The 22,247-nt window shown below is 37.1% G+C and overlaps 1 protein-coding gene across 4 annotated transcripts in view; it reads right to left on the bottom strand.

Annotated features, from left to right (window-relative positions):
* Window positions 1-840: 840 nt before the first annotated feature.
* Window positions 841-22,247, bottom strand: part of PBX3 (PBX homeobox 3) — a 276,187-nt gene continuing 254,780 nt past the window's right edge. For 2 of the 4 annotated variants that reach the window (XM_077145059.1, XM_077145066.1), the window contains 4 exons: window positions 7,360-7,525; window positions 6,023-6,135; window positions 5,140-5,229; window positions 841-2,366 (listed from right to left, as the gene is read on the bottom strand). In XM_077145059.1, the coding sequence (XP_077001174.1) occupies window positions 2,274-2,366; window positions 5,140-5,229; window positions 6,023-6,135; window positions 7,360-7,525 (462 nt within the window). In that variant the 3' untranslated portion in view covers window positions 841-2,273. Of the gene's footprint in view, window positions 2,367-5,139; window positions 5,230-6,022; window positions 6,136-7,359; window positions 7,527-7,908; window positions 7,983-22,247 lie in introns of all 4 variants that reach the window. The other 2 variants (XM_077145083.1, XM_077145073.1) reach the window with 2 other exon arrangements.

The raw sequence follows: 22,247 nt of genomic DNA, 5'->3' as shown, positions 1-22,247 counted from the left end.
ATCAACTGAAATAGTAAAACAGTTGTATTTATCATAGACAATTTGCTGCAACTGATTAACATTAATCTAATTTCCTGTGGGTCAATTTCCTTGAGATAGTGCCTGCTATTGACCTCTTTTATTATAAAGATTTAGATAGCTATGTATGTGATAGATACCTGTTTCAATATGTGGAATTTCTAACAATTTTAATAAAATGAAAACAATACTTAATCCACATAAGAGTTTTTAAGTTGGTTTTATAATTTGAAATTTTAGATTTTTTAAAAGTATGTTAAGAGAAGTCGTGGAGTTTTTGATAGTTTTTAATGGTTTAAAAACTCATTGTTTCTGGACAAACTTTCGCTTATTCCTAACTACTGTCTCACAGAAGTTATGAGACAGAAGTGAATATGACAAAAATATGGTCATTAAAAAAACATACTTCCCATGTAAGTAGCAGACACATCATCAAGTCAGGAGAATGTGAGCTCCAAGGGCAAAGAGACCTAGATTCAAGGGGTGGTGCTCTGTTGTCCTAGGCCTGTGACCTCATGGCATTCACTTGACTTTTCTGAGCTTCCAATTCCTATTCTATGAAAAAGGGGTTAATTTTTTCTTTGTGGTGTTAAGTGTACGGATCAAACGAGGACACATAATGATGGTGCAATAGCTAGCAACCAGCCTGCAGAAGAGGTGATCAGGCAATAGCAGCTGTTACTTTACTCAGCTTCATCATCTCAAAGTCCCTTTCTGCCAGTCCCACGTTTAATGCCCAGGCCTGATTCTAGGCGGGGCTTCTGCTTTTCCCTGCACTGGCCAGCTCAAGTGGGGGAGTAAGAAATGGCACAAACATTTTAATCATGAAAGCAAAAAGTTTATTCATGTTTGAAACTACATATAACTACCACAAGGAAGACTTTTTCAATCCAGGGTGTAATCCAGTTAGAAAGGAACACGAAACATTTTTAATACATTAGAATCACCGCCACAAATTATTTTCATGACTCAATCAGTTTCAGAATCGCATACAATACAAAAAGAGAGAAAGGAGAGGGGTCCCCATTACACAGGGTAAAATATACAGTACTGAATACTGAAATCTGAATGCATCACAATTAGTTGCCATTTTTTTTTGCATGGATTGGTAACAAGATGAAGGACATTCATAATGTTTCTCAGTATTTACAACAGTTTTACCATCCTGTGTTAAATTAAGACCCAATGTTTCCGCTCTCAGTTTTTTAAAAGTTGCAAATGCAACCCTGATTTCTTTTAAAAGATTACAATGTACATTACATTTTGTGAAGGGAAACAAAGAGTTAATTACAAGATGCAAAAAAAGATAAGAGACAAACTACAGCGTGAATATTGTTCAGAGGTAGTAAGTGAGCACTCTAAGCTACAGACATGTTGAAATTCTATTGGTTTGTATGAGTTCGCATGAGGTAATAAAGCTGTGTTTTGATTGGTGAGATGTATAAATACTCTTTTGCTACACTATATACAACACTCCATAGAGCAGGGCCTTTTGTAGATGCCCACAGGACGTAGCAAACCTTGACAAATCTGTGCAGCACCCAACTCACACCATAAAACCCCAGACAGATCTCGGTTTCACCCCAACAGCAGCAAGTATCATCATCTCTCCAAACAATCTGGATCCATAATTCAATTATCGAGCAGACTCTGGGCACTGGTGCTTTCAGAAAGAGAAAAGATGCTACCAGTCTCTGATCTTATTGCAACATAAGAGGTTGCAACTTAAATGTAAGGAGGAAGATTCTTAAACACAACCATCAACCGAGATTGCCAAGCAGCTCTTTTATTCCAACTCCATTAGCAATATATGAAAGAAAAGACAAAGTCTGCCATGAAAAATATGCTAGAAGTTAAATTTAGGTGAGGTGAATCTTTGCATCTGCTTTAACGATTGAGGTTTAGCTTTAGCATATATTGTACTTTTTACCCTTAAGGCCAAGTAATTGGCAACTGTGAAACCATTCATGTAAAATATTGATAATAAATTATGATAAAATAACTACAGGACTGTCAACAATGTTAAATATTGGCCTAATTGGATAAAGTGCTTTTTTTCCCCTTAACATTGTGTGTTTTTAAGTATAAATACAAATGATTATGATTCCTTAAAAAACAGATTTACCAAGTTTTCTAATAAGACAAGGTTTTACAGTAAAGCTGTAGATGGTGGGCTACAAAAACGCTTTCCTTTTCCTCCTATTGCTCTGAATGCACTCAAGGCATGTCAGCTCAGGGAAAAGTGTTGCCAGAGATTAGTTAGAGGTATCAGAGTGCACACTTCCTGGGCCTTCTGTAGGAGAAGTCACAGAAGATGGAGTTGTTGCGTCCTGCCAGCCTCCATTAGCCTGAAAGGAGAAACACAGTTCAACTGGTGCATGCCTACATATTAATTCTACTCCCCAATTTAAAACACCTGAATGACAACATGAAAGCAAAGATGCATTAGCAAAATGTGTTTTCTAAACCCACTTTGGCAGGAGTTTGAAGCATGTGTTAAAGTAGGATTAAATGCATGTAAAACAAATCCATCCCACCAAGTGAAGACTCAGCAATAAATCAGCATGTGGAAGAAAGGCTTCAGCTAGTCCCAGGTTGACATGAAGCTCAGCCTTTCATTTGCTGATAAAAATAAAATGACTCAAAAAATCTTTAAATAGGAAGTAGTGGTGAAGCTCAGCAAAACCCTGAGCTCCATGAAGCATAAACTTCAACCCAGCTTAATTCTCATTTCCATAGAGAAGTTGCCCACCCCTTTTCCATACATGCCTGACAGCCAGCTACTATAACCCTTGGAAAATGGAGGCCAGAATTTCTCTCCAAACAGGATCCTCCAGAATAAAAATGCATGAACTGTGGCGAAGCACAGGCTATTCAAATGTGTATTCCAATTATCTATAACTGGAGCTCCCATTTGGGATGTTGCTACCACTTTTCACATGCTGCTAAACCTTTCTGCCTCAGACCTGCATCAGCAATAACTGTGCTCAGAAACAAATTTGCTTTATGTCTTGGCCTATAGAGGCAATTGCTGAAATCAATGTCTGATCAGATTTCTGCTGTGGCAGACAGCTTGTCGCTACATATTTTTATGTCAGTCAAGAAGAGGAAGGTACTGGGCTTGTGAGTTGGGAAACACTGAGTGGAAGTGACAGGGAGGGCCTTTCTGGAGAGAAGGCGAGGGTGAGTGGCCTACCTTCGTGCTTGCAGCACAAACCAGCCTTTGCCTCTATGCTGCCCCAAGATCTCCCACACCAAGGGGGTCAGCAAGGCTTCCCACCCACTTCCTATCCTTACTACTTCCCTCACATCCATCTGCAACTTCTTGAGGAGTCCATCTAAAACTTCTTTCAGTCCCATGACATTAGGTTGGAACTGTCTAGCTCCCCCACCAAGCCTGGATACAGCTTTTAGATAAGCTTTGTGCTGGGAATTGTCTTTATATCCCATGATTCTTGTTCTTAAATAACTCCCTATTTTCTGATACACTGCATATTTCTGCATATAAAGAACATTTCCTCCCTCTAGGACCAGAGGGGAAGGGGATGGGGGAGGACATCAAACAGCTCCACAGAAATGACCAAAGCCAAAGGTTAAGGGATTTTCTAAATTTGAGGCATATCAAATTCAGGTAGGGGGAGGAAGAGAGATTAAAAAAAAAGCCAAGGAGGCATTTTGAAGTATCAGTTGTGCAGGATGGATGATGACAGGTCCATGCATCTTCGTGTGGACTATAAGAAATCCTCTTCTCTATCTAAATGGTAAGATTTTTCCCTTCTCAGGTATGAAAATCTACTTAGAAAAAAAAAAAAAGAAAAACTCTTAACGGAGATACAAGTCTAAAGATATTCCATCTGAAGTAAACATCATTCCTCTTTTATCCAAATTTATAAACAACAAATGTACAATATTTTTACCCTGCGTGGCAGCTGGAGGAGAGGTTGTCAGCAAGCATTCTTTTTTTTTTTTTCAAAATAAATTAATCCTTACTCTGGTGGTTTGAGATTATGCACTGTATTATACAACAGCGCCTTATCAAGCCTCATCAGTGAAGATGGAATTCATGTCTGTAAAATGCTGCAGGCAATCACAGTTTCATATTTTATCATGTTGATAAGGATATCGCACGTTCTCTGAAGCATTTCAAAACACTTAAATGAAAAAGGAGAAATGCAACTAAAAGGCTTTTTATATGGTTTGTTGTGGGTTATTATGAGTTATTTATAACCCCCAAATGAAAGATTTGACATTTCAAATGTAAAAGATTTGAGTATTTAATGGTCCTTTTTCCCCTTTACAATTGAACATCCTCAATCACTTTTAAATCATTAATATTTACTCTCATAGCAAGCCAAAACCCTAAAAAGAGAAAATTTTGACGGTCTTCTACTTTTTTCTATCATGTGTTGGGCAGATAATTTTCTCTCTGGGTCTGGAATCCCATATTCTAGTCACCAGTACACCCAGCTCCACCACGATGATTCAGTTACTACCCCCCCAAACCCCCTTCCATTTTCTATACATGTCAGGGTGGTGAAAATCAAGTAAAGTTTTAGTGAATTGGCTGTAAGAGTTAAAATTATTTTCTCTACATATTTAGTTAAAAATTGAGAGGCCATTAAAAATGCTGACCATGTTTTGCTAATCCTTCATGGACAACACAGCAATATGTTTTTAAGAACAGAATTCTTACTTTAGCTTGGTTTGATCTGTCTGGGGCCATCCAAGGTTATCACCTTAACCTGAGCTGTGTTTGGAAATTTTTTCTGCTGCTTGAATCTAAGATAAATGACTTGGGGTTTTTTTTTGGCTTTTTTTTAAACATCTTCCTGGAACACAACATGACCAGTAGGAAATGATATTTAAATGGGCTGATGCTGAAATCCCTATTGATGACATATGCCACTCACTCCTGGGCATCTCTGATGACTTCTAAGGGCATCTTGGTAACGTCAAGCATTTAGCTTTGCAAAATAAAAGTGAAGCAAAGATGCTGCCTTCCTACCTGCTAACACCAAACTAGCTGAGGAGTCAAGTCAAATGGCCATTAATTTATTAGTCACTCTATTTACCTGACACTGTTCCTACAGCTCTTCAAATCTGGCTCCCCAGAGTACTCACATTTAAATTATGTGGACTGTACAGTGAATTTCCTCCAAGGCCATCACTGTAGCCTCCCGTCTGATTGATAACATGACGGAGGGTATCCACCTAGAAGTGAAATGAAACAAAAATTCATCATCCCAAATCTATTAAAACATCATCACTTACAAAAGGAAACAATCTGAATTGTGTGTCACAAGGATTTAGCATCTTCAATGAAAGACAAATTTATCAATCAAATGTGACTGGCAGAATTTCAACAATTCCTTGAATACTTAAACTTGCATATCTTTGTTTTTCATGCCAGTCAAACAAATAATATCTTCATGGCAATGCAAACATTCTTTCTACAGCAACCAAATGTTTGTGTAGCTAAGGGTGAAAACCTACTTATAAATATGTATACTGGAGCACACGCGCTATCTCTCTCTCTCTCTCTCTCACACACACACATCTATATGCATGTAAACAAGTTGTTGTTTTCAGTTACGAGGATGAGAAAAGAGTTGAAACTGGAATATAATTTAAGAACTCAGGCTTTGGTATCCTTAATTAATAATATATAGTAATGAAACAGAGCAATATGTTCTTAAACCATACATACATTAGCACACGCAACTTTTCTGTTGTTTTCATATAAAAGTAATATGCACCCAACCCCTCTCCATGAGCTCAAGCCAGAGCCGAATGCATTCACAAAGTTTATCAGGTTCGAATCATCAAAAGTCACTGTTCACTTGATTTCTCATTAAATTAAATGGTGGGGCAGATGGGTCACATTTGGAAGCACCCAGAACAGGTTCCGCATGATGTGCAGACCACTTCCATGTAGTCAGAGTAAGAAGTTTTGAGCCCAAACCCTACCCTGCTAGAAAGGCCCCAGTTAGGGCATTTCTCCTACCTGTGATTGCACATTGGCTCCGACTTGGGACCCTTGGTAAGAATCCCCATTCAGACTCTGCATGTTCATGAACATGTCCCCAGAATTTGGGAGGTTAAAAGAACCAGAAGAACCTGGAAAGGAAAGAGTTAAGTAGCTGAATAACAGAGAGCTACACACATAATCCTCAAAGACCTAGAGGAAGGGAAAGGTGCAGAAGGGAAAGGTTGTGCATAAAATAAAGCATTTCCAGATCTAAGAGAATAGAGAATAATTCCAAAGAGCTAGGTTCTATGATGGGTTTTGCATCTAAGAAAGTCCTATCAATGGGAAACCCAAATAAGAAATAGATACAATTCAAAATAAAGAGAAAAATATGCTCCGGAACCTTCCCCTTGTTTCCATTTATTTCCAGGACTTGGTCATCATTTAAACATCAACTGTCATGGAAGACAATAACCCAGAGAAGAAATGTTTTTCTGAAGGTCTTTCTTTGCCAGAAGTTCTAACTAACTTCCCTTTAACCCATTTCCATGTTCTATTAAAAAGAACTGGGGTGGGTGGTGGTGGTGAGCACGCCCCAAACCCCTCACATATTAAACTTTAAACAATACAGTAAAAGGGTCTCCTTAGAAAGGGCTCTTGAATTGCAACTCAAGACGATTTGTTTGGACTAGCTGCACAACTTTCACCGTTAAATTTAGGTTCACTGTAATCTGAAGATGTTTCTAAATCCATCACAAATGTCATATAAAATTAGGCCAAAATGTACTGTATTTGGAGCCAAGAGTATTGCTTCCATGTATTAAGTTCCATATCCCTAACAGGTAACCACCTACTAATCCTAAAAAGCCAGCATTGCTTGACAGGTGCTAAAGAAATGCTAAAAAGGAAAGCAGACTGGAGTTTGCAGCTATATTAAGTAGCAAGCACTGCAGTACTCAAATCCGACATTCCAGCTTCATTATGAAGAGCAACAGGTAAATTTCTCTGCTATTTCATTCTCTGACAAGCTACTATTGACCTTAAACCAATATATGGACCAGTAAAACTAAAATAATCAGATAATTATTTATAGTACTTTGACTGATTGCTGAATTAAAACTACTATTAAATATAAAAGTTCCAGATTCCATCAGTAGAGAGTTGTGCTCTCACCGTGGAATGATGGGTTCATAGGGTTTGGTCATCCATTCATTCACCCAACCCAGGACAAGCCTGCATTTTAACACAAAAGGACATTCTTTCATTATAAATCCAATGTGTCCTTTATATTACTCTTGTTTCCTGAACTGTGGGACATGATTTTATGGCATAAGGCTGCCTGGGCCAAGTAGGGAGCAATACCCAATACGCACCAGAATTTGGCGTGGTAGGTGAATTGGTCTGGTTGTTCTGCACTGCTGCAGCTACTGCGTGGGCAGCTGTCACGGCTGTCTTTGCAGCATAGAGGTTGGCTTCTTCCTGAAACTTGCCAATGTTCTTCTTGTACCTGATTCGTTTGTTGCCAAACCAGTTGGATACCTACAAATTGCAAAGACATGGAGGAGAAGGAGAAGAGGAGTCAAATGGGAAAAAAAAAGTCAAACTTTCAATAATAACTGTGAGGCAGTCAGGGGATACCTAAGGAGACACTCAATTCCTACACTGCAATCTCACATCCTGTGGATAATGTACCTCCAGTAAGCAACAATTAAGGCTCTATAAGGAATGGTATCATGGTTCACTTTATCTTTTGGCAAACCTTTTGGAATAACACTGTATGCTGGAGTTAGCCACGGTAACACTAAAATGGCTGACAGCATTTCTCATAAAGAAACATCCAATTGGTGTATTCCAAATAGCATATAAATGATCAAAGTCCCCAAAAGAAGACATTTGTTTAGTTAGTTAAATAATAAATACTCAGGAAATAATGCCATTCTTCCTTTTGGGTCTGGAACAACTTTAGCAGCTGTACAGTAAAATCATATTTGATCTGCTAAAATAGAGTAACATCAATTAATAATGGGTAAAAATCCCTTTGAAGATACTGTATGTCTGCTAATATGGCTGCTCAAGCTCTGTCAGTTAACACATGGGGAGGTCACAACTTAAAAACTTAAAAGTAATTCCAATAAAGTTAAAGAAAAATGCAGAGGAACTGCTCTGATTTCATCACATGGAATACACATTTTTTTTGTTTGTTTTTGCAAAGTACTTATGGTATCAGCCAGTGCAAATGGAAGAAATTTCTAAAGATGATCTTGGCAACAGGCAGATTTCATAGCGAAACTTCCACCCAATACTCTTTCCTCATAATTTTACTATGTGTTAGGTATCTGTAATTGAACTACATAAAGAAGGTAAAACCCACACAATTTATAAGAAGGTCCCTACTACATAAAAGGATCAATTTTTATTTTCTTAATGCAACAGTTTAAAATAATTTTCACTAATTTCTTACTAATCTGTCAAAGAGGAAGGTTACTGTGGGGTCAGGCTGGGTAGGTTACTATTCAACTCAGAAGTTATTATCCCCTAACAGCTATTCAGGGGCCCTGATGAAAAATAAGGAATATTCTGTAGTTCAGAGCCCTCCAACCCTATCCATACCAAAGCGGATCCCTGCTGACCATCTCTATCAAGTTTTTAATTGCTTTGGAAATAGAACTCTTATTCTTTAACAAGTACCTATAGTACTCGTCCTTTTGGAAGAAGCAGAGAGCTCTGTTAAGGGAGCCATATGAGGAAGATAACATTGGTCTTGCTGTTATCCATATACTGTCATAATGGGGGGAATCACTGTGTATGCACATGTGCACAGACATTTGAAGAAACATACACTAAGGACCCAGGCAAAAAGAAAGAAGAAGAAATAGAAAGCATTGACAAACCTACAAGTATGGAAATTGAATTAACAATCAAAAACCTCCCACCAAAGAAACCTAATAGACCAGATGGCTTCACCAGTGAATTTCACCAAACATAAAAAAAGAATTAATACTAAATCCTTTGCAAACTCTTCCAAAGAATTTAAGAGGTAGTAACACTTCCTAATTCAACCTATGAGGCTACCATTACTCTAATATGAAAGTCTGGTAAAGACATCACAAGAAAATAGAGTTAAAAGCCAATATCCTTTATGAATACAGATGCAAAAGTCTTTACAAAAGGACACTGAATCCAATGGCATAGTAAAAAGATGAGCAAGTCATTAAGAAGATACTACCATGACCAAGGAGGATTCTTCCCAAAAATTCAAGGGTGGTCCAACCTATGAAAATCAATTTAATATACTACATAAACATAATGAAGAGAATAAAGACATATGATTACTCTCAATAGATGCAGAAAAGACATCTGTCAAAACCCATCACCCTTTATTGATAAAAATACTCAGAAAAGTGGGAACAAAAGGGAAGTTTCTCAATATGGTCAAGGACATTTATGAAAAATCCAGAGCTAACATTATACTCAGTGGTGAGAGACAGAGCTTTCCCCTAACATCAGGAAGACACAGATGACTGTTTTCACCACTGCTATTCAGTATTGTACAGAAGTTCTTACCAGAGAAATTAGCAGGAAAAAAAAAAAGGTATCCAAATTGGAAAGGAAGAAGTAAAACTATCTCTGTTTGCAGAGACATGACCTTATATATAGAAAACTCAAAGGATTCCATGAGAAAACTACTGAAATAATAAATAATTCTAGCAAACTGGCAGGGTACAATATCAACATGAAAAAATAAATCGTGTTCCTATCACTATCAATGAACAATCCAAAGAGGGAATTAAGAAAGCAATTCCATTTACAACAGCATCTAAAAGAAAAAAATATATAGGAATAAATTTAACCAAGGATATAAAAGAGGTACACATGGAAAACTACAAAACATTGCTGAAAGAAATTAAAGACTGATATAAATGGCAAGACATTCCTTGTTCATGGATTGGAAGAGGTGTAACCCAAAGGAATATACATATTCAATCCTATCCCTATTGATAATTTATCTAGTAATCTTTTTGCTGAAATGGAAAAAACGATCTACAAATTCATATAGAACTGCAAGGGTCCCTGAATAACGCTGGAACAAGAATAGGGTTGGAAGACTCGCACTTCCAGATTTCAAATTGTATTACAAAGTGGTAGTAATCAAAACGATGTGGTACCAATACAAAGACAGACAAATAGAACCATGGAACAGACTTGATATCTAGGAATAGACCCATGTATCTGTGGCCAATTAATTTTTTTTGTTGTTTTGTTTATTTTTTTATTATGGCCAATTAATTTTTGACAAGCATGCTAAGTACATGCCATGGGGGAAAAATAGTCTCTTCAACAAATAGTGTCAGGAAAACTGGATATCCACCAACAGAATAATGAAGTTAGACCCCTACCTCACACGATATGTAAAACTCAATTCAAAATGGATCAAGGATCAAAACATAAGGGTTAAAACTATAAAACTCTTAGAAGATGACATAGGGACAAATCTTCATGACCTAGGATTCAGCAATGGATTCTTAAATATGACACCAAAAGCATAAGCAAACAAAAGACACAATACATACATTTAATTTCATTAAAATGAAAAACTTTGGTGCATTGAAGGAAATAATTAAGAAAGAGAAAAGACAATCTACATAGAATGGGAGAAAACAGTTTCAAAGCATATATCAGATAAGGGTTTAATATCTAGAATATATATATAAAGAACTTTTACAATGTAACAGCAAAAGACAAAACAACTCAATTAAAAAATGGGCAAAGTCAGAGGTGTGGAGCTTCCGGGCAATGTGGGACAGAAATCCTAGCATGAGCTGGGTCTCAGCACCAAGGGATTAAGAAAACCTTCTCGACCAAAAGGGGGAAGAGTGAAATGAGACCAAATAAAGTGTCAATGGCTGAGAGATTCCAGAGTTGAGAGGTTATCCTGGTTATCCTGGTTATTCTTATGCATTATATAGATATCACCTTTTTAGTTAAGGTGTAATAGAGAGGTTGGAGGAAACTGTTTGAAAATGTAGAGCTGTGTTCCAGTAGCCATGTTTCTTAAAGATGATTGTATAATGATATAGCTTTCACAATGTGACTGTGTGATTGTGAAAACCTTGTGTCTGATGCTCCTTTTATCTACCTTATCAAAAGACAAGTAAAACATATGGATTAAGAATAAATAAATAATAGGGGGAACAAATGTTAAAAAAAAATTAGTAGATTGAAATGCTAGTGATCAGTGAAAGAGAGGGGTAAGGGGTATGGTATGTATGAGTTTTTTGTTTTCTTTTTATTTCTTTTTCTAAATTAATGCAAATATTCTAAGAAATTATCATGATGATGAATATACAATGTGAAGATATTGTGAATTAATAATTATATATCAAGAGTGGAATGATCATATGGTAAGAATGTTTGTGTTTGTATGTTGTTATGTTTAATAAATTTTAAAAAAATGAGAAAAGGACATGAAGAGACGTTTCTCCAAAGAAGATATACAAATGGCCAATAAACACATGAAAAGATGCTCTATATCATTCGTCATTACAGAAATGGCAAATTAAAACCATGAGGTTATCACTGCACACTCACAAGGATGGTCATTATTTTTAAAAAATGGAAAATAACAAATGTTAGTGAGGATGCAGAGATACTGAAATTCTAGCACATATTAGTGGGAAGGCAAAATGGTGCAGCCACTGTGGAAAGCAATATGGTGGTTCCTCAAAAAGTTAAATATAGAATTATCATATGATCTGGCAATTCCACCCAAAGAGAATGAAAAAGGGGTTGGAAACAGATACTTGCGCAACGTTTATAGTACCACTATTCACAATAGCCCAAAGTTGGAAACAACCCAAGTGTCCATCAACAGATGAATGAATAAACAAAATATGGTACATATACACGATGGAATATTATTCAGCTATAAGGAAAAAATGAAGTTATGAGACAGGCTGCAACATGAAGAACCTTGAAAACATTATACTAAGTGAACTAAGCAAGACAAATAAGGACAAAAATTATATGATTCCATTTATAAGAGATGACCAGAAATAGCAAATTTGCAGAAACAGAAAGTAGATTAGAGGTTACAGAGGAGGGGGAAGTTGGGGATGGAAAGGAAGGAGGAGTAATGTTTGCTCCTAAAAATAAAAAAAGCTGGCCTAGCCAAACAACTATGAAGTAAGAAGCCACCATTCAAAACCAGTAAGTATGGCACAGGAGTTCTTTTTTTTTTTTTTAATGTAATTTTATTGAGATATATTCAAACACCATACAATACATACAAAATGTACAGCAGCTCACCGTATCATCACACAGTTGTGCATTCATCACCACAATCAGTTTTAGAATATTATCATTACTCCAAAAAAGAAAAAGGAAAAAGAGAACCCAAAACATCCCATATTCCTTTATACCCCCTATCATTATCCCTAATATCTGTACGGTACATTTGTTACTGTCGATGAAAGAATATTAACTAAAGTTAACTAAAGTCCATAGATTGCAATAGGTACATTTTCCATATACTACTCTATTATTAACTTCTAATAATAGTGTAATAGTTTTTTTCTAGTTCATGAAGGAACTTTTTTTGTGTTTGTATTTTAATCACAGTCATCATCCACAAGATTCACAGTGCTATACAGTTCACGGTTTAACCTCTACTTTTCCTTCTGATGACATACAAGACTCTAAGCTTCCTCTTTCAATGACATTCATATGTAATACAGCAGTATTAATTACACTCAAAGTAATGGCACAAGAGTTCTTATTTTTAACATCTATTCTGTACTGAGAATGAATAATATTTTTCATAAAAGGAAAAAAAAAGTTTTTATTGCAGAAATTTGTTTTATCTCTTATTATATAAATACTTACATAATACCCTTGATTTTGTCTCTTGGCTCACGAAGCCTAAAAATGTGCTATCTGGCTCTTTACAGAAAAAGTTTGCTAACTCCTTGTATACACAAATGAACAATTGTCAAAACTCATTGAACTGGATACATAAGATCTGTGTATTTTATGAATGAAATTATACCTCAATAGAAATTAAAATTCATTATAAAATAATAAAATATGATCTTTAATTCTATTTTGCTGACACTACAATGTGAAACCATTGTAAATAAGATCTCTTGAAAATGTTATTTTAAGTTGAAGTGTGGTCCAACTGAATGAGGTGTGCCTTAATCCAGATTATTGGAGACCTTAGAAAGAAAGTGGAAGCTAGAGTAAGAGAAAGAAGGAGCTGGAAGCCAATGAACTCTGAAGAGAAAGAAGAGGAGACGACCATGTAATGTGAGGCAGGGATACAAGCCAAGGAACTCCAAGGATTACTGACAGCCAGCACCAGAATGTTATATATTTCGGGGAGAAACCATCCACCTTGGTGATGCCTCCATGCTGGACTTCTAACCTCAAAACAGTGAGTGAATAAATTTCCACTGTTTAAGCTAACCCAATGTGCAGTATTTTTGTCATAACCATCTAGGAAACTATGAAAATTTTATACAGATTTCTTTAATACCCACCCTCTTCCTCATCCTCCTCAGTGAGGTCACTAACATGTCACCTTTAAGTCAAGTCTGTCGAGTGACAAAGAAACACAGGAGACAGATTTAGCTACCTTTTACTGAATGTCAGCCCTGTGTTCCATACAGTCCTCTCAATGATGACAATTAACCCAGTGATCAATCTTGTAAGGTAGGCATTATTAGCCTCATTTTACAGACAAGGTAATGAGGCATAGGGGGGTTTAAATGAGGCTCAGAGGGGTTTAAAGAATCAGTGTGATGGCATAAAGCTAGGAAATGATGGAACCAGAATTGAAACAATTTTTCTGACTCAAACATATCTCCCTTTCTACCAAACTCTGCCACTTCACAAAAAGCCTTAAGAAAAGATGGTTAGCTCATCTTGGAGACTGTAATAATGAAAGGAGAGAAGGCTAATTTTAATAAATACTTTAGGGAGAAAAGAGCATAATTCCATGGTCAGAGACAGGCTAAAACAATATGACTTTGAGAAATTGGTGACTTAAAAATGCATTTCTGATGATACAACTGCAAATAATTCCAATAAAAAAGAAAAGAGGAGCCATGTTAAGGTCCCACACTGGTAGCTTAAAGGGGAACCCGAAATTTCACAGGAAGCATAAAGCAGGGTGTGGCACAGACCCAGGTAAAGAACATTAGGAAGTGACTGAAACTTGTAAAATAAGCAAATGACAACAAAAAGATATGTTAATTTTGTTATTTCTAAAGTAAGATAATGAACCCAGAAGGGATGGGGTGAAACAATATAATGGAGAAAAGACACAATTTCTCAACTAGTCTTTCTGATACTGGTTTCCAAAGCTGTCTTATTCCTTCTCTTTCTGCCCCATCTCCTCTGTGACTTTATGCCATCAATTTTACTTTTCTAGGGCATTTAAAAAAAATCTTTGATTATCTGTAAAATGATCAAGTTTTCCTCAATATAAAACAAACTCATCTTCCCTTGACCCTACTGCCTAATATCTCTAAAATCTTTGATTATCTGTAAAATGATCAAGTTTTCCTCAATATAAAACAAACTCATCTTCCCTTGACCCTACTGCCTAATATCTCTAGTGGCTGCCGGACTTCTTGAAAGCATATCCTATGCTTGTTCTCTTGGCTTCCTTACTAGACACTTACTCCTGACCCCTTAGCAATACACTTTCTACCTTTACTCCTTTATGAAGAACACACCCAGGGTAATACTCCTTTTTCTCTCCTTAACTTGTCTGACTTCCCAGCAGTATCTGATAATTATAATTACCATACCTTCTCAAAACTCTTTTTTTTTGCATGGTTACTGTGATCTTATACTCCTGCTTCTCCTCTAACAGCTACTCTTTCCCTGATATACCAAGGTGCGTGGGTGTGTGCGTTTTCTAAGAGTGACTCTTGCAAGGCCTTCTTCCATTTTTGCTTGAACAATCATTCATATTCATGACTTCAACTATCACCTCTGTGTGGCTGGCTAACTCCCATATTTCCACCTCTATCCTACATTGCTATGCAGAGTTTCAATTCTCAATTTTAAGATATTTCCATATAAATGTTCTGTTATAACCTCCAACTCAATATGTCTAAAACAGAACTCATGTGCCCTCTAAATCTGCACCTCCCTCTCCATTTTATCTTTCTGTTCATGGCATCCCTACTTCCAGTGGTAGTACTTACTACTGCACACAGTACCTGGTTCCATTGTTGACAGTTCCAATGGATATACAATTCTCTTTATTCTGAACTAAAATCTGGTTCCCTTTCAATTCCATTCATTGGTGTTAGTTCCTACATATAGACGATCGCAGTATTAGTTTATTCCTCCCTACATGACAGCACTGTAAGGAGCTAAAAACTCATTACATGCCCGTCCTAGTGTCTTACTTTCTCAAATAATGGTATTATCATCTACTCAATTTCTCAAGATAGAAATCTCAAAATCATCTTCAACTCTTCCTTTACCTTCAAATCTAGTCATTTTCTTTACTTCCTCTTGCCAGTTTAAAAGTTATGGGGCCCTCAAACTCCTCAACCCTGAGGGGCTAATCCAATATGCTGTTAGCCTTTTTTGCCCTCCCTTTCACATATTTGAGATGTCTGCACATGATAGTTGTGTAGGATGTGGTAGCAGAAGGAAGAGTAAAGAGATTACAATGGTAAGGAGGCAATGAAGGCCTGAGCCAGGAAGAGAGTAGGAATAGAAAGAGTAGATATTATGGAGGAGGAATAGGCAGAATTTGACCACTGATTAGCTATGGAGGTCAGTGGAGAGGGAGAAGTCAGAGATGATGCTGGTGTGGGATCCAGGGCTAGAAAAGGATGGAGACAGATGCCTCTGGAAGGCATTTCTGTACTATGCAAAGGTCAGTCTCAGTCAACACCAGAATCCATTCCTACATCAGAATTATATGATTCTAAAACATAGAAGTTCTGAATCAAAATGGAACAAAAGAAGAATATCAATTCTGATTATGTTTGTTAAAGCCAGTTCTCTTAGGACTATCTCACCTTCACAATTCTCAGAACTTCAGTTCAGGAGGCAGACCTAGAGAGCTGACTTGCAAATAGCTCCTTCAATATATACTAGTACTCAAGCTTGCGTGAATAAAATCAGTAGGACTTTGGAAGAGTTAAATAAATTGAATATACCTATAGTGCAGAGCAGATATTCCTGGCTGAGAGGGAATCTGGCATTTCTTAAGTATAATTAATGAAAATTCTCCAAATCTGAATTTAGCAACAAAGGCCCAGCTTAGAATTCTCCTCTTCTAAACAATTCTCTGTTGGATTCCATACTTTGCAGTTAATATTACCTTGACAATCAGAGAAGCTATAATACATTAATGAAACCTAGCCTGGAAAATCAGATTACAGCTTTATTAACAGTTTCATAATTGAGGAATCTCTGTACCATAGACAGTCTCATCTCTAGATATGTAAGAATCCTGTTTATGCATACCCCTGGACCAATCAAACAACAGTCATCACTAATAAAGGCTTATTTAATTCTCACAGTAAAATTTTAATATCACCAGCAGCCTGGGGAAGCTTTAGCAAGTGGATTTGCTTGACATCAGATCGTTTCTATTCTGCTAGTCCCAATACTTCTTAATCTTTAATATCAAGGCAATTAAAATTAATGGCCACTCATCCGAAGCTACTGTGGGCAGTGTTTCCTTGACATCAATTGTTTGATGGGATTACCTAGAGGTTAAACTAACAAGCAAGGTTTAATTGGAAGCAATGAAAGAAGAAGTGATCATACGTTATGTTTAACCTGCATAACCACATCTAAATGAATATCTCAAAATGTTAAACTATTTCTCAAATTAAAGTATGCACGTCACATTCCGATATCACAGATTTGGGTATTGTAGCAATCAGCTATTAAGACCACACTGTTGTAACTGAGAGCAACATCATTAATGTATAAATTGACACCTAAGTTCAGGAAATTTTTTCACCTTTTAAAAACAATGGATACAATTAGTTGCAAAAGAACCCCTATCTCTCCCAGTAGGGAGTATCACATACTACACAGTGCCCACAATGGGGGAGGGCTGTACACACAAGGCTTTAAGTAGGGAAGAGCTGGCTACATCTTTGAGCTGGTATAGTCTGTACATTGGTCCCAGAGCAGAGACACAGGCAGGAAACTGGTGGAGGGAAAGAGGTAATATACTGCCCTGCTCTTCTCTTTTGAGCAACGTGACAAGGTTTCATGACTGAATTGTGTGGAAAGCAAAGGGCCAACAAGAATTTTTAAGATCGATTAAAAATGGAAATAAAAGCACAAGTACTGTCCTTCTTCATTACTATCGGCCCTCAGACTGAGTCTCTGGTAATGAGTTTAAAGAGTAGTAAACAGTTTGGAGGCTGATGATTTCCTCAAACCCTCCTGCCAGGCAAAGAAGCAGCCAGAAAAGCTTCTAGTCTCTCCCATATACTCTAGCCAGGCTTTCCTCCTTGTCCAATTCAGCTGTATGGTCAATACTGTACATGGTGCTTTAAGGAAATGAAAAAATACATGCTTGACCTCTGCCTGCCTAGAATTTACAATCTGGTTATGAAAACAATGCTGTACACTCAAAATAATTAGCAAAAAATGCAAGATGGCAGATGATCACACATCGAGCTACACATTGAGTTGTACAGTATAGATTCTAAGTGTAAGAGCTTCGGAAGAAGAGAAGTACCATAAGATGTGGAAAATCAGAGATTTCCAAGGTAAGGTAAAGTGGAACTTGAATGGACCCTCAGCTTCAATTCAGTTCCGTTCAATTCAATTCAATTCAATCATACAATTATTGAGACTCCATGTTCTACACACTTCCAGAAGCTTATGGTGTCACAAGCTGCTAACTCCCTCTCCCCTGGTCTCTAAGATCACAGTGACTTTTATTCTTCTCTCTAACTTAACTCCCTTTATCTTTCTTAACCTTTAAATCCTGCTTCTATAGTGAAAGAGAGAGGGAGAAGCAAGGAATGTTTCTGGAAGAGGTGGCATCTACATGGAAGACAACAAATAAGGAACATTTCTACTGGGAAGAAGGAGATGACAGCAGAAGAGAGAGAAGGCATTGGTGCCTGGGGATGGGCAAGAGCAAGCACACCTGAAGGACTGGCAGGAATAATAGAACAGAAAGTGCTCCAGGGAAGGGAAAACAGGAAGGGGAATGCTGCAGGTTATCTTATGCTCCCCAAGTGTTCACTATGTTCCTTGAGTGGAAGAGACTATGGGCCTGAGATTCAAAGGACTTACAGTGGGAATGGGTCCCAGTGAGGCCTCCTGGGGTCCTGTGTCAGAAGTCTGCAGGCGTTTTTGCTCAAATACTACCTTAAGTAATTTTGAAAAATCATGTGCATTCCTCACAGATTTCCCAGCCCCCATACACATTTTTAAAGTTGGCCACTATGGTTTTTCATTATTCCTATAGAATTGTAAACAATGTTATTTTGGCATACCATAAATGTTGACATTTAAAATAAAACTGTAACACTATTATTTAAAATGTATCCATCCAAATATAAATAGCATAGCAATTTGATACTCACTACCCATTTTGTATTTAACTCTATTTTAATAGTCTGAAATTTTTCAGGCTTCTTTTTGGTATTGAAACTGTATTCCATTTCATTTCTCTCCTATATTAATCTAATGCAATATAATTTTATGCTCCACACAAAAAATGTATGCATGGAAATTTAAAATTGTTTTTATTTACTGTAATTATAAGCTTCTACATGTTTAATATTTCCTTCTGGATTAAGCTATCATTATACTTAGTCCAAGATTAATCAAAGCAGTACAAATACTTATTTTGATAAAGACAAAGTGATCATAAAAAGTCCAGATATTTCAGACATGCATTCCTTAATCAAACAGGTGCGAAGTTATGAAGTGCTGATAAAGGGGACTTTCTTATCAGTATTTCACATAATCCTTTTTGGGCACCACATAGGTTCTCATACTTTGGGGCAATAAACCATATATTTTGTAGGAGTATCTTTTACTTTCAAAAAATGGGAAAGGGCAAGTGGGAAAGCGATGGATAGAAAAAGACAACCCATATGATATTTCCAGAACAGCAACTTTTTAAGGCAGATCAACTTTAGGAAGGAATGCATGCACACAGAGGGAAGCTGGACAATGAAAATCTTCAAACCATCTAATCCCAAGCACCCTCGTGGAATATGCATACAATAGGTTGAAGATTGCTGCCTTAAATGATTAGAATAACTCTGATTACATTTTAACTCTTGTGTAGGTACAATGGGGAAGAAACCTTGTGGAAGCTGGGTTGGAGCCTATGTATAGTTAGATACGCCTAGAGATGACCTTTAGTTATAAAAACTGGACTCACTTAGATAATTACTTGCTTGTGTCACAGTGATCTTTGGATCTAGATAACAAATCAAACCCAAACCAAACCAAACAAAAAACAAATTTGTCACCTTCATGAAATTAAAAAAATTCTGATTAAAGAAATAAACCTAGTGGGGTAGATACAATTTACTTAATATTTAGCATATTCTTTCTGAAAAGTAAGCCAGCGATTATGTACATATTCTTTAACCTAGTATTACTAGGAATTTATCTTAATACTTAAAAATATATGTACAATGACATTCATTACAGTAATACTGAAAATGGCAAAGGAAAAAAGATTAATTGATTAATGGCACACTTGCATAATGGAATACTATCATTGATTAAAAATCATGCTGAGGATGAATATTTACTGACCTGGGAAATAAAATAAAATACATTGTAAAGAAGAGGAAAGAGTACTTTTTCTTTGCATGCAACATGAAATTTTTTTTAAAGTCCCGTAAATAACATTCATAAGTTATATATATACACATATATACAAATACACACAGGAGAAAAGTATTAGAATGTTATATACCAATATATATATATATATATTTTGATAGTATATGATTTTATTTCTAGGAAATGTCCAGAACAGGTGAATCCATTGAGACAGAAAACAGAATAGGGACTGGGGGGAGAGAGAAGAGGGGATTATGGCGGGGGAATGAAAAGCTTTGGCAATGACCGCGGCAATGGTCTCACAAAACTGTGAATACAATGAACAAAATGTACATTTAAAATGGTTAAAAAATGGGAAATTTCATGTTACATATGTCACCACAATAAGACGTGCTGTACATATTAGTTGAATGAGTGAAGAAAGAGAGAAAGAGAGAAAGGAAAGAAAGGAGGAGGGAGAAAGGGAGGGGGAGGAAAAAAGGAAAACTGAACAATTGTCAGCATTGAGTAAAAAGCCAGAAGCTCAGGGGTGAGGTTCAGGAGTTCTCAAACATGAGGCTCCCATGTCCTCTCTCCAGGGTTAGGATGCTTGGCCATCCCAGCGAAGGGACACCATTATCAGTGGTAGGGGCTTGCCCCAGTTCCAAAGGTCCCAAGTTTATGTGGGGTCTCATTTCATAGGCAGGATTGGTGGAATCAGTGTCCACATGGGTGAACTCCACCCACAGACCCCTCCCATTCCTGAGGTCAGAGGTCAGGCTGGCATGACAAGGCTCAATGCTCCCCTCTACCCTCCCCCCCACCCCCCATTCACCGGATGGGTCTTCCTGGCCTGTCCTCTCCTTAACACATGAACTACCCAGAATGTTCCAGCCCACCAGGAAGAACAAGGACACCCCCTCACTCATGAAATTCCAGAGCTTCAGAAGTTATCCCAGGCTGAGGAACAAGCACAAAGGCCCGAGCTCTGGCTGGTTAGAGTCCATTCCTCACAACAAACCCCTCACATCTGCCACGGCATTCAAGGGCTGGAACCACGGAATGGAATCGAGGCCCACTTTTTCTAGAAAAGAGCCTCCCATGCTCAAAAAGCAAGGGCCCCCACCCCTGTCTCGTCAGCACCTTGTCAGTCCAGCGTAAATTAGGAAAGCCTCCATATATCCAGGCTTACATCTCGCAGGTGGGGGAAAGGGAGGCCACTGCATTCTTAACGGTGCAGCCTGCTCTCCATAGGGTCTTGCTGGGTCTATTGTGGCCCCAGCAGCCCTGGGAGAGACCTGCAAGCATCTCTCATAAACCCAGGGCGGAGTATTGGCTTAGCCCTGAGACAGGCAGGGGCTGTGGGGGGTCTCTAGAGCCCACAGTTCAGTTTGTAGCCACCTCCAAATGTCTTGTCTGGTGCTGTGCAGTGTTCCCTCTGGACGGCCGCACCCAGTTTGGATGGGTTTATAGGTAATTTCTATTTTTGTGTTTTTTGAGTGTGTTTTCAACTACCTCCCATATTTTCTTCAAATATTAGAGTTTTTTATTAGAAAAATGCACCTTTTAATGGAAAAAGTAACCAATCTGCTTTTTTAAAAAGTCACATGGAAGTCATTTAGCAATCTTTACCAGTATAAGTGCCAAGTATTGTACTTGACCACAAAACTACAGGAGTGAATTATCCCACTCCTGTACTCTATGTGGAAGAAGTAGTTGGCAGATCAGAGAATTCTTAAAATACTAAAAATGAGACACTTTGTAAATCTAAAGGCATTAAAATATTCCAAACCACTCTGCATTTATGAAAATCTCTATGTTCAAAATAAAAAGATATGCCATCTACAATGGTTCTACAATCACTGAAAGTCAATGTATTAGATTTAACTATATTTTACATTTCAAATTCTATCACATTTATTTATCATGCTAATAATGTTAAATAAAAGAGAACAATTATTACTTAAAGACTTAATCTCTAAGGAGCAGAACTGCAGGACCTTATAGTTCATTCTTAGGAGTTTCCTTGCATAAACTGCATCAAGGAGAAGAGTCAGCACTTGTTTGAAAAAAAAACAGCTGACACTAAAACATCATCACTGAAATTAGCCAATTGAAAATTTATGAAGCACTAACCTTAAAAAAATTTGCCATTGTGTTTCCACATGTTTACTTGTGATGTATATTTTATGTACTGTGCCTAATTAAATGTAACAGATCATGAGATGCTAAAATGCTAAGTCATGTATAATGAAATAAGCATTTACAAAGTAAACAATTTTACCTCTATTAAATAGTTTTTCCCTAATCAATATATTTTTATCCTCAGTATATGATTCCATTTGAAATGAGGGATGGAAGCCAGACACTGTTCAATTTTTAAAGTTAACTGTTAATAAACCCTAAATCTCAACTCCATGCCTCTCTCACCCAAGAGTACACATTCAGTAATGTTTACATAAGGACA

Source organism: Tamandua tetradactyla, chromosome 2 (assembly GCF_023851605.1).
Source record: "Tamandua tetradactyla isolate mTamTet1 chromosome 2, mTamTet1.pri, whole genome shotgun sequence".
NCBI lineage: Eukaryota > Metazoa > Chordata > Mammalia > Pilosa > Myrmecophagidae > Tamandua > Tamandua tetradactyla.
Note: the sequence above shows the minus strand (reverse complement) of the source record. Positions and strands in the feature narration are given on the sequence as shown.